This window comes from Sabethes cyaneus, chromosome 3, assembly GCF_943734655.1.
Source record: "Sabethes cyaneus chromosome 3, idSabCyanKW18_F2, whole genome shotgun sequence".
In the NCBI taxonomy this organism is placed as follows: Eukaryota; Metazoa; Arthropoda; class Insecta; order Diptera; family Culicidae; genus Sabethes; species Sabethes cyaneus.
The window spans coordinates 84671271-84687802 of record NC_071355.1 but is presented as its reverse complement, the minus strand read 5'-3'; the positions used below and the strand labels follow the sequence as shown (position 1 = coordinate 84687802).

The 16532-nt window shown below is 39.7% G+C and overlaps 1 protein-coding gene across 1 annotated transcript; it reads right to left on the bottom strand.

Annotated features, from left to right (window-relative positions):
• Positions 1-7469: 7469 nt before the first annotated feature.
• LOC128742992 (uncharacterized) lies at positions 7470-10652 on the bottom strand. The gene is made up of 4 exons (XM_053839493.1): positions 10578-10652; positions 10399-10495; positions 8878-10342; positions 7470-8327 (listed from the first exon to the last, which is right to left on the bottom strand). The coding sequence occupies exons 2-4, from the start codon at positions 10459-10461 to the stop codon at positions 7573-7575; spliced, it is 2283 nt and encodes a 760-aa protein (XP_053695468.1). The 5' UTR covers positions 10462-10495; positions 10578-10652; the 3' UTR covers positions 7470-7572.
• Between the last annotated feature and the right edge of the window lie 5880 nt (positions 10653-16532).

Below are 16532 nucleotides of genomic sequence, written 5' to 3'. Positions count from 1 at the left end.
GCTATTCGCATTCAACTGTATCGTATGCTGCTCTGAAATCCACGAAAATATGATGCGTGGGCACGTTGTACTCTCGACAGTTCTGGAAGATTTGTCGGAGAGTAGAAATTTGATCCGTAGTAGCACGGTTCTTCATAAAGCCCGCCTGATGCTGCTTTACGAATTCTCTTGCTATTGGGGATAGACGACGCAACAAAATCTGGGAGAGCACCTTGTAGGCGGCGTTGACCAGCGTAATGCCGCGGTAGTTACCACAATCTAGGCGGATGGATGGGACAGACTACACCTTCCATCCACTTCACTCCAATGAAGTGTCACAGCTAACGGTTCTTGGCCATTTTTGTAGAGCTCTGCTGGGAGTCAATCCTTTCCGGCGGCTCTATTATTGCTTATTGTACATTAGTTCATCGACCTTTTTGGGTTTCAATGAAACTTAGAAGTGGGGAAAAGCCCACTTGAGCTCGACACGCGTAAAAACCCCACTATCTTTTAACACTAATTAATTTCAATATTAACTCTACTCTACACTACACCACATACAATTACAATATTATTATAGCACATTTACCCATTCTTAACTTAGCGTCTTACAGTATTTGCCCTAGTCTATTCTTAAAAGTAAATACAACATAGTATAATTTTTGGCAATACGCAGTTTGTCGGGTCAGCTAGTTTTTAAATAAATGTAAATAGCGTCCCAAATCTTACTCAAAACATCAAACCTAAGTCTTCCCTAATATATATATTGTTTGTTAAAAGAAACTAGGAGCTTATCTTCTATGTAAATCGAGTGGGTCATAAAAAAAGACAAAAAAAATTATTCGGAACTTTTTCGAGCCAATATTTTTTTGTTTTCCTCCAAGAATCGGTGAAGGGTTTTTATGTATTTGATAAGTTTTGAAGGGCTCTTCAGCATCAAAGATTATTTACTTATCTTATATATAAAAATGGATTTCTGTCGGGATGTTCCTTATAAAATCAAAGACTACTGAACCAATCGGCGTGAAAATTTGCATGTAGAGATTTTTGGGGCCAGGAAAGGTTTTAGTGATGGTTAGACCCCTCCCCCCACTAAGAGGGGGGCTCCCATACAAATGAAACACAAATTTCTGCATAACTCTAGAACTAATCAAGCAAATAGAACAAAATTTGGCATGTGGGTGTTTTTGGCGACAAGGATTTATTCTATGGTAAATTGAGCTCTTTAGAAGAAGGATTATAACTATTCTCCTCTTTAAGAGGGGGGACTTCCATACAAATTTCCTCATAACTCGAGAACTAATCAAGCAAATGGAACCAAATTTGGCATGTGAAATTTTTCGAGGGCAAGAATATTTTCTATGGTGAATTAGGACCCCTCCCCACGTTAAGAGGAGGGGCTCCTATACAAACGAAATACAAATTTCCTCATAACTCGAGAACTAATCAAGCAAATTGAACCAAATTTGGCATGTGGGAGATTTTTGAGTCTTGAATTTATTTTATGATAGAGACCTCTCACCCCTGTGGTAGGGGGATATGGACTCTCACTCATACAAATAAAACAGAATTTTTTGCGAAACTCAAAAACTAATCGAACTTGAGAAATTCGAGACTCTTCCATAAAACATTAGCCAATAACAAGACCACAAAAACTATCTATAGTAACACTAGATCATTCAGGATGAGACGGCCGCGAGTGTTGCCGGCAACCCGCCGTCGGAAGCGCCGCCCACTGGGGGGAGGCAACTTCCCGCAAAAATCACTACTGTCTAGGTTTATTTGTTTTCCTAGGTCTACCTGGATTTCCTGGAACGAGCGACAGCGAGTAAGGAGAGGATCGCGAAATGGTACTTTCCACAAAAAAGTTTTCCGTGAAATGGTACATTCCGCAAAATGGTTTATCGCAAAATGATATTCGGCGAAATGTTTAACAATCATAGCGAATATTACTATCCGCTTTCTGGCTATGCAATGAGGGGACAGGGGAGTTGTTTTCTACTTTACTGTGAGGAAAAATTGCAAATTTGTATATTAAATTACCCATTCCAGGTAACTAATAAGCAGCAAATCAGCGTATCTGGCATTTTATGCTGCACGTTGTTGTATGTTAGCTTTTTGACGGCATAGGTGTTGTAAATTGGCATCCAAAATTGTATTCAAATTCTTCGTGTCGGTAATTAGCTGTAAATTAGCATTGTCAGCACTATAAGAAGGTTATCAGTAAAGTAACTGTATATTTTGCCAAAATAGCATTGAAGTAGCATTTATGGCGACTTAAATGCTTATTGGCCTATATTTGAATAGCATTGGTAATGCTTATTGGTTACCTAGGATGCTTTCATAGTTACGTAACTGCCAAAATGAATCATCTAAGGTTGAACTCCTCAGAAACAGACGGTCAAATAAACATTGATGTCCCTACCGGTCGCTATTGTCTTGTCTTGTCCATTATGTTCGACAGAAATTATGGTCTAAATTTGACGCTTGATGTTCGAGAAATACCATACGTACAAATAATATGGATTTTGTTTTTATTATTGTAAAAACAAAAATGTCTCAACCTGCAGCAGTAACGGTTTTTCGCAAATTTTTGGGACCTTCACGGAAATGACCATAATTTTTTTATTTTTCTAAAATCAAATATTTTGCAATTTTTTCTGTATAGACAATAGAAATACCTTTCCAATGATGTATAACACTCATAATTAAAACATTCTGATTAAGTTTTATGGACCGAAAACAAAAGTCTCAACCTGCAGCTATCTCCCCTGTGCATCAATTAATAATAGACTATTGGTAAACTACTCCAGTTAATTAAAAATGTCAGCCCCACCACCAACTTTTTTTTACTAATTCAACGCTTTTGGAACTTATGTTTAGTAATTCAGGTTTTTCTAAAAAATAGGAATGTAACTGGCTGGTAAACGGCTTGGTAATGCGTACTATCGGTGCCTTGTGCGCTGGGCATAAAATAGACCCCACAGTGTTCCACAGCCTCTTACCTAGCAACTCCTACCCCTACCTCCTCGTGGTACCAGCCGGGTCTAAATTTCCTCGGTCTCTAAATTTCTAAAGTGAATAGCCGCAAGTTCGACATCGTTGCGCTGCAGGAGGTATGCTGGAAAGGAACGATGGTACGTACATATAGAGATGGTCATACCATCTACCAGATCTGCGGCAATACACACGAGCTGGGCACAGCTTTTATAGTGATGAGCGAGATGCAGAAGCGGGTGATCGGGTGGTGGCCAATCAACCCCCGAATGTGCAGATTAAGAATCAAGGGCCGATTCTTTAATATAAGCATAATTAACGTGCACAGCCCTCACCTCGGAAGTACCGATGATGACAAAGACGAATTCTACGCGCAGTTGGAGCGTGAATACGACCGCTGCCCAAGACATGATGTCAAAATTATCATCGGGGACTGTAATGCTCAGATTGGTCAGGAGGAGGAATTCAAACCGGTGATTGGACGGTTCAGCGCTCACCCGCAAACGAATGAAAACGGCCTAAGACTTGTCGACTTCGCCGCCTCCAAGAACATGGCCATACGCAGTACCTTCTTCCATCCTTAGTACCAGATGGTCGGCACTTTTCAGACATTATCGACGTCAGAACCTATCCAGGCGTTAACATTGATTCGGATCACTACCTAGTGATGGTAAGGATACGTCAAAAACTATCTGTTGTAAACATACGATACCGGCGCCCGCCACGGTATAATCTAGGTAGTAGCAAATTTGAAAAAGGTTTACCTTTACGCTACTGGGTAATAAATAAATACTAAAAAAAATACTAATCTAGTGCGACTGAAGCAACCGGAGGTCGCCGAAAACTACGCGTTATCTCTCGAAACCGCGCTGCCGGAAGAGGGTGAGCTGGATGAAACCCCTCTTGAGAACTGTTGGAATGCCGTGAAAACAGCCATTAACAGCGTAGCGGAGAACGTCCTAGGTCGTGTGGCACCGAATCGACGTAACGCATGGTTTGACGAGGAATGCCAGCAGATATTGGCTTAGAAGAACGCAGCGCGGGTACAAATGCTGCGTAGAGCCACCCGTCAGAATGTGGAGCGATACAAACAGAAGCGGAGGCAGCAAATCCGAATCTTCAAGGAGAAGAAGCGCCACTAAGAGGAGAAGGAGTGCGAAGAACTCGAAAAGCTGTACCGCTTTCACGACACACGGAAGTTCTACCAGAGACTCAACGCATCTCGCAAAGGCTTCGTGCCGCGGGCCGAAATGTGCAGAGATAAAGATGGAGGTATCTTGACTAACGACCATGCGGTAATCGAAAGGTGAAAGCAGCACTACACGATGAACACCTGAATGGCGTGCAGGCGGAAGACCATGATAGCGGAGAAAGTGACCACATTGGTGTAACAAGCAATGAAGATGTGCCACCCCCATCGATAGTGGAAGTTAAAGAAGCCATCCAGCGGCTGCAGAACAACAAAGCAGCGGTAAAGGATGGCATTGGAGCGGAACTTATTAAAATGGGCCCGGACAAGTTGGCCAGCTGTCTGCATCAACTGATTGTCAAGATTTGGGATACGGAACGACTACCGGAGGAGTAGAAAGACGGGGTTATCTGCCCTATTCACAAGAAAGGTGATAAGCTAGATTGTGAGAACTACCGAGCAATCACTAACCTGAATGCCGCCTATAAAGTGCTGTCCCAAGTCATCTTTCAGCGACTATCGCCAATAGTCAATAGATTTGTGGGAAGCTACCAGGCCGGCTTCATGGAGGGTCGGTCTACAACGGACCAAATCTTCACCCTGCGGCAGATCCTCCAGAAGTGCCGCGAATTCCGAGTCCCCACGCACCACCTGTTCATCGATTTCAAAGCCGCATATGATAGCGTAAACCGGCAAGAGCTATGGAAAATTTTGGACGAAAACGGCTTTTCAGGTAAGCTTACTAAACTTATCATGGCTGCGATGGATGGGATCCAGTGCTGTGTGAGAATCTCGGGTGGATTGTCCGACCCATTCGAATCTCACAGGGGCTTCGACAAGGAGATGGTCTTTCCTGCCTGCTATTCAACATTGCGCTTGAAGGTGTTCTTATAAGGCGAGCGGGGCACGATTTTCAATAAATCCAGTCAATTTATCTGCTTTGCTGATGACGTGGATGCTGTCGGCAGAACATTTGAGGCGGTGGAAGGTCAATACACCAGTCTAAAACGCGAAGCAGAGAAAATTGGATTGAAGATAAATACGTCTAAAACGAAGTATATGCTGGCAGGCGGGACCGAGCGCGACAGGGCCCGCTTGCGCAATACCGTGGTAATCGACGGGGATGAGTTCGAGGTAGTCGACGAATTCGTATACCTTGGCTCACTGGCAACTGAGGACAACAATACCAGCCGTGAGATTAAAAGACGTATTATCAGCGGAAGTCGGGCCTACTACGGACTCCACAAACACTTTCAGTCGAACAATTTGAGCCCCCGTACAAAGTGCACACTGTACAAAACGCTAATTATACCGGTTGTCCTCTACGGGCACGAAACGTGGACACTGCTAGAAGAGGACCTACGGGCACTCGGAGTTTTCGAACGGCGGGTGCTAAGAACCATCTTTGGCGGAGTGCAAGAGAACGGTGTATGGAGGCGAAGAATGAACCACGAGGTCGAGCGTCTCTACGGCGAACCAAGTATTCAGAAAGTGGTTAAAGCTGGACGGATACGTTGGGCAGGACATGTTGCTAGAATGCCGGACAGCTATCCTGCAAAAATGGTTTTCGCATCAAATCCGGTAGCAACAAGACGAAGAGGGGCACAGCGAGCGAGGTGGAGCGAGAGCTGGCGTGCACTGGGTGCCCGCGGAACTGGAAATCAGTTGCCATGGACCGAAACAGATGGAGAAATTATACTGCGCAGGTCTTGTCGTAAAACGTTAGGCCAATTAAAAAAAAAAATTAAAAAGGAATGTAACTATTAGCAAATAAACCTCGGGTAATTTTTCAAATAGACCTACGTGACAATGAGAGATTCTCTTCGCATCTCTTCTCTTCCGCTTTTTACGGCTACATAAATGCATAGAAAAGAAAATTTTCAAAACATTCAGCTACCTAGTGACTCCGGCAACCGATTCATGCAAAGCTAATGTGTTAAAACGGATTAGTATCGCCGTAAAAAGTGGAAGAGAGGAGACGCGAAGAGAATCTCTCATTCTCACATAGGTCTATTTGAAAAATTACCCGAGAATTAATTTATTAAACGGGTGCCCATCTTTTGCTCCGTTGGGGTGCTCGTCTTGCTCCGGTATGTTTTAGACGAGTGAAAAAACAACTGTTTTCCTCACTTTCGGAGGATTTTGAAACGCGGACTTTTTTACAGCGATGTATATTTTTAGCAAACCGAGCTTCTAAATGACCTTATTTTACTTCCATCAGTCTTATTTGAGCAAGCCAATGTGATTTGATGTGTCGCAAGATGACTTATCATAAAAATGTCTCCGAAAATCGGGTACCGGATCTTCCGGGACCAATGCTGATGTGGCCATTTACTTTCATAATGTCTTTATTATACTTTCAATAGTCTTATGGGCCCTATTCTGTAAGTCACGTCGAGTGTCACTTTGCTCGACTAGTCGACTTTTGGTATTGTGTAAGTCACACGCGACCCGATTTTGTCGAGTAACTCGACTGAGTCCACCGCCAAAAAGCTAGTGACTAAACGGTTAGAAAATGACGCCTGAGCTAGCTTTGTTTTGGTCGTGCATTGAGCCGCTATGCTGCCCGTTCTTCTTGAAGTCGACACTCGACAGTGACTGAGTCGAGCCGAGTTGCTCGACGTGACTTACGGAATAGGGCCCATGTCATCAAGTTGATGTAATTCGGCGTGTCGCAAGATAAATCATCCTAAAATTCAAAATTGTCCCCTAAAACCGGGTACCGGAACCGATGGTAAAGTGACCATTTCGGTCCAAAATGTCCCCATTGTACTTCGATTAGTCTTATTTTATCAAGCCAATGTGATTTGATGTGCCGGAAAATGAATTATCTCAAAGTATACAAATGTGGGTGGATCTAGATCCTCACGCCCATCAGAGGGTTGGGATACCTAACCCCACTCTCTAAGTTGTCTTCTCAGGTGTCTGATAGTACTGTATCTTCTAAGGTGCTCAGCAGATTTCCCTACTCATAAAAAAAAGTATACAAATCCCCTTAGACCTGGTAGTGGGTGTTCTGGAACCGACGCAGAAGTGGCCATTAGTCAACAAATATTCCCTAGCATACCTTGGGTGCCAGTTTTTGACCATACCTTTCAAACGAGGTAAAGAAAACGAAATTCGGATTGAAAATGGATGAATGAGAGCAACTTCAAAACTTGACTCGTTTTCGACCCCAATGCATAATATGTAACTTTTTTCTAATGCATTAGGAAGGTCAATTGAAACTCTTTGTCATTGTCATTGTGTTTTATTGTGTCGGTCAAAGTCAGTGATAGTAAGTAGTTAACTTTTTTGGATCGCCAATAGAATATTCACAATAGCATAAATATTAAAGCGTGTTTTAACTATGCTTATTAGTTTCTTACCAACTATTCAAAAAATCAATTAAAATAATCTCTAGCAGGTTAGAAGCCTTGCACATACTTTTTTCTAGCTGTCTTACTTATGGTTTTGCTTCTTTCCAAATGCACACTTTTAAATGCCATATTTTTTGCAGCTTTATCTACGGGAATGGAAACCATGGGTATCGTCTCCTCAACCATTTCCACGGAATTGTTTTCGTCGTCACTTGGAGTGCCTAGCTGTACTATCGGTTTTTCTTCAACGATTTCATCTTGTAGTATGAATGGTTCTGTCATTTCTTCTGTTTGCTCCAACCAGTTAGAGATTCGATCGGTTACGTTGATTGGCAGTTCAGTAGACAGTCGTCGTTCCGGTTGAGCCACATTTGGTCTGAATCCCCATATCGATAGCATATCTGCCGCCAATAAATCGCGATATTGGCCAAGCTGTTCTACCGTCTGTTCCCAACGAGGTCGCTTGCGGAGAGAATGTTTGTTGTTAATTGATTCAGTGGATAAAGGATTAGAATACGAGGTTGATTGGAAAATTTTCTTAAATCCATGCAGGTTTTTAAAATCAGTCGCTACCGGCAGAGACACGTTGAGCGAGTTAAGTTGAACCATCCATGCTTGTATACTAGTTGATACTTCGGAGCTGTTAGATTCGCTCTGGTCGTAGATAATTTTCTGTTGAAATATGTCCCCTAGAGAATTCTGGAGCAGGAGATAAAGTTGATCTGAATCGGCTATTATGGCTATTCCAGAATGAAACAACTGCAGGCGGCGACGTAAAATTCTTGCGGGAAAGATGCATTTACCTGAAATTTAAATGGCCCTATTTAGCTAATCCGTTAGTTCAAGTATTATTGATGGTAATTGTGTTTATTTGTTGAATGGTGCGATGTTGAAAAATATTGCTCATAGAAATGAACCTAAGTACTGATTTGAACTGAACCAAAAAACGTGTCTTTTCTAGAGGATACAAAAATAAAAGGAATTGTATCAATCAGTGGTCGAAGAAACGGTGCAGAGTTCATCGTAAGGAATCGAACTTTGAGGTCTATTTTGCGACACGAGTGACGTGACAGTTCGAATTTTATTTGTGCTGTCATTTGTATCTATTGCGACGTATGTAAATCAAGTCACGTGCCGTGAAAGGTACTTTAGGAAACTCTCATGACATTCGATTCGAATCCACTAAAACTGGAGGACACGCAAATGGGAGGGAATCATAATGCGCCGAGTCGCGTCCATCGCCTCGCAGAATAAACTCTTTTGTTCGATAAATTATATTATGATTTAAAATAGAAAAAGAGACCATTTGAATGCCACGTGAACAGAAAAATAACAATTGTAATAAACATTTACCTTCGGTTCGCGCGTAAGCATATGACTCCTGTATCGAAAGAGGTTTTACCGGGATGTTCTTAGTTGCAAAACGTTTCGGTGGCACTTTTGCAAAACAACACAGTTTTGTATCACCGGGCAACTGAGAAGAAATCCAGACGTAATAATTTTCGTCCGAATGTAGAGCGAACCGAATCATTGTTGGATAATGTTTCAGGTTGTGGGTAAACGTAAGAATTTGTTGGAAGTCTTGTGTTTCGTTATCCGACGATTCCACTAAGCGCAAGAGAAGTAATTTATGAGTGGTTCCAATAAAAAGGATGCGTTCTTCTAAATTGACTTCTAAACTTGACGCTCTGTCACACGTCCATAGCCAACTTGCAATGCTGGAAGTTTTATCGATTATTATGTCTTTGCGGATAATTTTAACAAACCTTATTACTGTTCTTTCTAAACAGATAAGACGGTTTTGTCCAAAAGGTCGAATGCAAGACCAGCCATCATCGGCAGAATCTTCTCTAGCAAGCTGAAGTGATCCTAACACTACCATTTGATTGTAATTCCAGATTTTTAATTTTTTTTCCATATCTGACGTGCACATGACCCATCCGCTGGACTCAACTAGGAAGCAACTAGAAATAAATGGAACTTCCGTGCAGATAGTCTTTTGTTTTAATACTGTGTGGTTGGATCTCCCCCATAAAATGTTAATTTGTTTCTTCCGTCGGAAACCTATTTTAATGTTTCCTAATTCAGTTGATTGGCAGATATTAGATTTATCCGGTACAGACCAAAAAGTTTCAAATATGGGCCCACAATCAGCACCCAAATCATAATCCTTTGTATCACTTGTATCCATTAGTAAATTATTCGCAACATCAACAGGGATTATTTTGACGATATGCATCGTTTCGCCAATGATATTCACGATCCATCGAAACTTTTTCGTTTCAACGACAACCAAACTACCGCCGGTAAAATAATGGTCATAGCCGTATTTGTCTGAAAACCATTGATCTGGATCTCTTTCGAGTTGTTCCGCCAATTTGAAAAGCAAATTCGGGTAAATATTGGCACGTGTTTGCATTTTACGCATCAGTTTAAAAGATCGCTTTTTCCGTAGATAACTCAACTTCATTCTATTTAGTGTACTCAAGAAAGACTTTTTTGCTTTTACTAAATGATACATCGGGTCAATACGTTCGCTACAGTTACTTTCTGTACATACGATATGCTGAGATATGAGAGGAACTGGAAATGTTGTACTCCATGAGGTACGTTGAAAATGATCATGTAGAGATTCTTTCGTCACAATTCCTGGCTGTAGCGGCAGTTGAAGTATGTTAGAATGAACATTGTGGTCTAACGAATATTCTCGCGGATGCCCAACGTCAGCTTGGACAGATTTAAGATAGCTATTTGTCCATTGAATTGTTCGATCAGATTTAAATTCTGAGGTGTTTTTGCGACGTCGTTTTTGCGTAACCTTTAAAAGATATATTTAACTAGACAACAGAAATCACGGCCATTATAAATACAAACCTCAACTGTGACGGCAGTTGTTTGTTTTTCTCCATTTTTGGATTGCTCTCCCGAACAGGACATTGAAATCGAAACAAACGTAGACCTGAACCTGAACCTTGATTGCAATGAACCAGTAAATGGTTGTATAAAATTAACTAATACCCAAATTCATATGTTATTTAACACTTAATAACTACCTTAATTATTAAATTTACTTCTCCTTCGTTTTTGAACTCAAACTTGAACTTGAACCATAACAATAACAAAATATAAGTCTTGATAAGTTTGATACGTTTGATAAGTCAAAACCGTCAAAACGGTCAAAACCAGGGGCTGATATGACGTCACATTTTCGTTGCTCACATCCACTAGAGTGACTATATACAGAGTGGCGACAATGTCAAAATTGGAATGATAATTATCTGTCAGTGTCATTCCAATCGAGCAGACGACCTATCCAACGCGTATGCAGGAAAGAGAAAGAAAAACCTTGGAAAACCCGCATTCCATACATTTGGGATGACTTGTCGCCACTCTGTATATAGTCACTCTAACATCCACATAAAAAAGGTGGCAAACGCATCAAAGCGATTTCACAAAACGAATTTAACTGAAGATAGAATTAACAAAAGGGCGAATGTCGCAAGCGTAAACAAACCGAGTGAGGGTTGATTTTCCTATGCTAATCCAGCAAAAAATAACTCTCACTCGTTTTGTTTACATCTGCGACATTCGCCCTTTTGTTAATTCTATCTAGAACTAACCATTTTCACAGTTTCATGTATAGACCAAATCAAGGTGACGTCATCTGACAGATACTAGCGCCCTTGTTTACAAACAGACCGCAGAGTCCAAAAAAATTTCAGCTGTTAAACGGCAAGTTTGTTGTTTAAACAGCATTAGGACTAAATTTGAAACGCAATTATGCCTGTAACACGTTAAAACACATGCTACATTCGCTGTAAACGAAAAGGTAAATTTTCCAAAATGTAAACAAGGGCTCCAGTATCTGTCAATTGACGGTATGATGATTTATAGTCTATAGATCATTACACGGGAGCTCCTAACCACACTTTTTTGACAGCACTTGGTGGTTTGTTTACATGGTGTTAAAGTTTGAATTGAGTTTTCTATCTTTGTCCGGCAGATAATGATAAAAAATTATAGTTTTTATTTAAGAGAAAGCACCTTACATGCATTTTAAAGCACCTGATGCAGTAATCCTTCACGAAATTTCACATCGAAACCGCTGGATGTGACAAAAAACATGTAAACAAACCACCAAGTGGTGTCATTTGACGGCAAAATGACGTCATCGCAAAATGATCTATAGACCAAATCATCATACCGTCAATTGACAGATACTGGCGCCCTTGTTTACATTTTGGAAAATTTTCCTTTTCGTTTATAGCAAATGTAGCGTGTCTTTTAAGATTTTAAAGGCATAATGGCGTTTTAAATTTATCCTAATGCTGTTTAAAACAACAAACTTGCCGTTTAACAGCTAAAACTTTTTTGGACTCTGCGGTCTGTTTGTAAACAAGGGAGCCAGTATCTGCCAGATCAGGACACCTTGATTTGATCTATTGTGCTTCCCGAGAAAATATTTCGTTATTCAGATTTATATCCAGCTTTTTACGAGCCATAATGGCGGACGTGTTCGTAATATTTAAACAGCATTTTTGACACTTCCCTAATACATCGCACGTTTTCTCTTCGACTGTCAAACACCGTTCGTTAAGATAGGGATAGCACCCCGCTGATTCTTTGCTTATAGCGAATTCATAAATTAACCTGGCTCAGGTCGATTAGCACTCAGTTTTAATCGAAGTGCTGTCAAAGTGTTTATAAATTAACCGAGATTGCATCTCGGTTAAACTGACAGCTTTCAGTTTGAAGCGCAGGTTAAAACTGTCTAGCATTACGGTTTACGGGTCGATCTGTCAAACTGCCCGTATCGTTCGTAAATTTCGGGTTCGAGTTAGCACGAACCCATCAGGTTAATTTATGAATTCGCTATTAGATAACATTTGAAGATAGAATTAACAAAAGGGCGAATGTCGCAAGCGTAAACAAACCGAGTGAGGGTTGATTTTCCTATGCTGGTCCAGCAAAAAGTAACTCTCACTCGTTTTGTTTACATTTGCGACATTCGCCCTTTTGTTAATTCTATCTAAATTTGTTTTATTCTATTACGTACAGACTAACACAAACAACACAGTTACGTTAACCGAAAATGATAAAATTTAAATGCTGATTGCGTTTGTAAAAAAATTATCCATGTTTGAACGGGCAAACACGAAGCAAGCTACCCTAGCATTCAGCTGATGAGCGAGAGAGAAATATTGTTGCTTTTCTCATCACTCTTGCGTTGACAGTTTCTTACGAGATTTTGTGTGAGTGTAAAAGAGATACTTTGACTGCGAGCAACCAGAACAGATCTGCGCGCAACTGCTAGGCGCACAACTAAACCGACGAAAGAAAATTTTTTAGATATTTCGCAATATTTATTTCGCATCAATTGCCTGCCTGGCATTGGCTATGCGACGCTAAAAACTTGGCTAAAATCAAACTAAAATCACTGACGAACTGACATGACACATAGAAGAAAATTCTTCGAAAACCATCGTCCTGATCGTCCTACACATTTTGCTTGCACACTAGCGTCCTCTGTTATGCATGTTCCGGAGTAGCTTGCATTTTCAGGGTTTTACACTGATGGTTTTTTACATTTGCAGGGTTTTATACAGTAGGTTTTTTACATTTGCATGGTTTTATGCTGGAAACTTGAAGCAACACTCGAGTGCAGCGGTGTGGCCATGTTGCGAAACATCGTTTTTTGAAAAATAACTAGTTATTGAATGGACGATGGAACTAACGCGAGTGTCTCGTCTGTTTGTCTGTGCTAAAACTAACAAAACTTAACAATTTACCCAAGTAACCACAAGCAATAACCCCATATTGGCTGTAGCTCGGCATCGCTAATACCAGACAGCGGTATATCAGCAATTCGCATGGTTAAAACTTTTGTATAAACATTGCTAATGCGTTTAAGCATTATCGTAAATTAGCATTATTAAAAACACTATTCGCGTATATAATGTTACAATATGTTGCTTACAAGTTTTAGGACAAATCTTTAAAACATACCGTAAATGGTAATAAAATGCTTATACCTGACTTCATTTTTGCTTATTTACGGCCACTACTCATTCTCTGTTTCACCTAACTGCTGCTGTCTTTTTTCAACCAATTGAATTCTTAAATGAACTACGAACGACGATTTAAGTACGACTAATTATTGCGGAGTTTCCACCTATTTAGAGTCCCACGCGAGAACTATTAGCGTGGTTATTTTCTGCGTTTACCACGCATGTTTGCAATTTAGCAATTTGACCCAAGTAACAATTTCAGGCTGATCAAACGCTTTTATAGCTGATTTTATTCAACCTGTGGCTGATCTATGGTTTAGATTTAGAAATGAAAACCTTTTTTCAGCTCTTAAACATCTAAATCTGGTGATTTTATCAAGCTTCAGGCTTGCTTAATAGCTCCTTTCAAAGCTACAAAGAAGCCTAATAGAAACTTTTTTGTACTTTTAAATAGCCAATTTGCGCAATGCTGTCAATTCTATTTTTAGAACGAGAAATAGTTTTGCAATCTACTTTTCCAGTCGCTTAATCAACGCTTCATCAACCTTTATGCAACAAAAAAAAATCTATTTTTAAATTTAAAAAAAATGGAGTGCCTCATTTTATTTCGCCATCAATGCGATATTTTTTCGTTTCGAATAACTTTATAATTCGTACAAGTAGCTAGCTAATTGAAAATGCATGTCTTTTTTTCCGGGAATTGAACCCGCCATCTTTTGATCCATAAGCACTCACCGTATGATCCACCCCATTTGCATCTGTAGAACAGACAGTGAGAATATCTTTACACCTGAAGCCTAGCCCGCCTAGCGTGAAGCAGTCGATAATGTCGATAACTGACAAACTTTTGCTGTCAGCCAAATTGCGAAATTCTACACTCTTAAATGATTCTACCTGTAAATTGGTCGGATTTAGTTAAAGTTAGGTTGAAACTACTCAAAATGCCCTTAAAGTGTACAAACTCAGATTTTGAGTAGTTTTTCAACCAAAAAATTGGTAGAAGGAACTTAAAATTGCGTTATTTGTCATAGAGAATAATTCAATTATCGGTAGAAAGTAGCCAAAATTGGTTGAAATTTTTACCCAAAGTTTGAGTTTGTACACTTTAAGGGCATTTTGAGTAGTTTCAACCTAGCTTTAACTAAATCCCACCTATTTACAGGTAGAATCATTTAAGAGTGTATGATCTGACAGTATGTGTGCTGTGAGTCGAAAGAAAACTTGGTAGAAGTTTAGAAAGCCACTTTAACACCCTTAAGCAGACTTAAAGTAGTTTGAAAGCTGTGAGCCTAATGAAAGCTTCCACTCTACACTTTAACACCTTTAAGCAGCCGTAAAACGGTTTGATGTTTATGGCTGTTTATAAACAGATTTTTTAGTAGAAAACTCCGCTATTAAGCTTGTTTATCAGCTTTTGGGAGAGAACTGGTTTGAAAAACTTAAAGTAGCTTAAACATCGCTTATTTAAACACCATTTAAGTGCTTACCCAAGTAACCAAGAGTTCGGATAATGGTGTCTAAGAAGGGATATTAAGCTTTATGTATATAGATCAATAGCTTACTAAGCAGCTTCCTTTTTAAGTAATTAACCGAACTTTAAAGTTGCCCTGACTTCGCTGCATAGACTCCAATCCAGCTTCCTATTTGACGTTTTAAGAAGTACAAAAAGATGCTATATATGCTATAAATAGAATTCTTAGCATTTACGAAAGCAACCTTGTCAAAATAAAAAATGTTTTTAAAGTTTTATTTTTTACATTATTTGCATTACCGACGCACCCTGACGAACCCACCCGTCTATCTTTCGCCAAGTTTTATTTCAATCGATTTTTTTATTTCTCGTGGACACATTGGAGCTATAACATTTTAGAAATATTCAAATACCTTCATCCATAACATATACCTGTACCTGGGTGCGAACTCGGGTGTTCCGCGTGATAAAGCCTTTCCCTATCCATTGCGCTATCTGTAATGCATGCAATGTGGGTGAGTTTTACCGAAGTGTTTATTCTTGAGCATTTATGCGAGTTTGCTTTTAGTGGGGCAATTGAAAAATGATGCGCGCCAATAAGCCAGGAAATGATGTCGATAATGTGAGTGAAACCCGAAGGAATGCTTAGTTTAATTGAAGGATATAAAATTTTCAAATTAATCTAATTTAGATGAGCAGAACTAAGTTCTAACTTTTTTCTTAGTATTAGCTAAATTTCAAGAAGTTCTGCTAAATTTTTAGAAAATTTATAATGTAGCTTTTGAACAACCCCAGTACAAAGCGAATAGAAGTAAACGTCAATAATTTTATTCACTGTGTTCAATTTTTAGTAATATTAGCTTTCAAGTGTTTTTGTGGTGTAAATCCTTTGCATTCTTACTGACAGTGAGTCATCAACAGATAAAATTGTAAGAATGTCGTCATCGCATTTCGAACAAATGTTGAAAGAAGAAACGGATACGACTAGCATTTCCACAATCACAGCTACTCGTTTTAATATACCATCAAAAGCATCTCGCAACGACTTCGGCTGCAATTATTCAACTTTACAAAGCAGATTTGATGATGCTCCATTCATTGAGTCAACTAATTCGTATTCCAGTTATGCTGTTGCCCAGGAACATTTCTCGGAAGAACCAAACTCACAGCATAACAGCGAAACAATTTTAGAAGAGCATTTAATTACAGAATCAGGCAATGACGTGGTAGTGGGCTACCTACAGCAGATCATTGATATGCTACACAACACAAATTCACGTTTATCGAAAATCGAAAAGCGTATTGCCCATCAAGCGGTTCAGATCGACTTCATCCTAGATTCGCTCAAAGGAAATGCGACTCAAAATATATATACACCAGTGACAACGTTCAAGATTGAGCCTGTTAAAGATACGGATATGTTGACTAAGCTGGAGGATATGCTGCTGGACGAATCATACAAATCTGATTTGGTAGATTTAATCAATTATCAAAAATTTCGAATATAACTTTTTTTATTTCACATATAG

Coding starts and splice junctions, on each gene's coding strand:
- LOC128742992 (XM_053839493.1), bottom strand. CDS start 10,461: ATGTCCTGTTCGGGAGAGCAATCCAAAAATGGAGAAAAACAAACAACT. Junction 10,343..10,398: donor CAACTGCCGTCACAGTTGAG/GTTTGTATTTAT, acceptor TATCTTTTAAAG/GTTACGCAAAAACGACGTCG. Junction 8,328..8,877: donor TGCTTACGCGCGAACCGAAG/GTAAATGTTTAT, acceptor TTTAAATTTCAG/GTAAATGCATCTTTCCCGCA.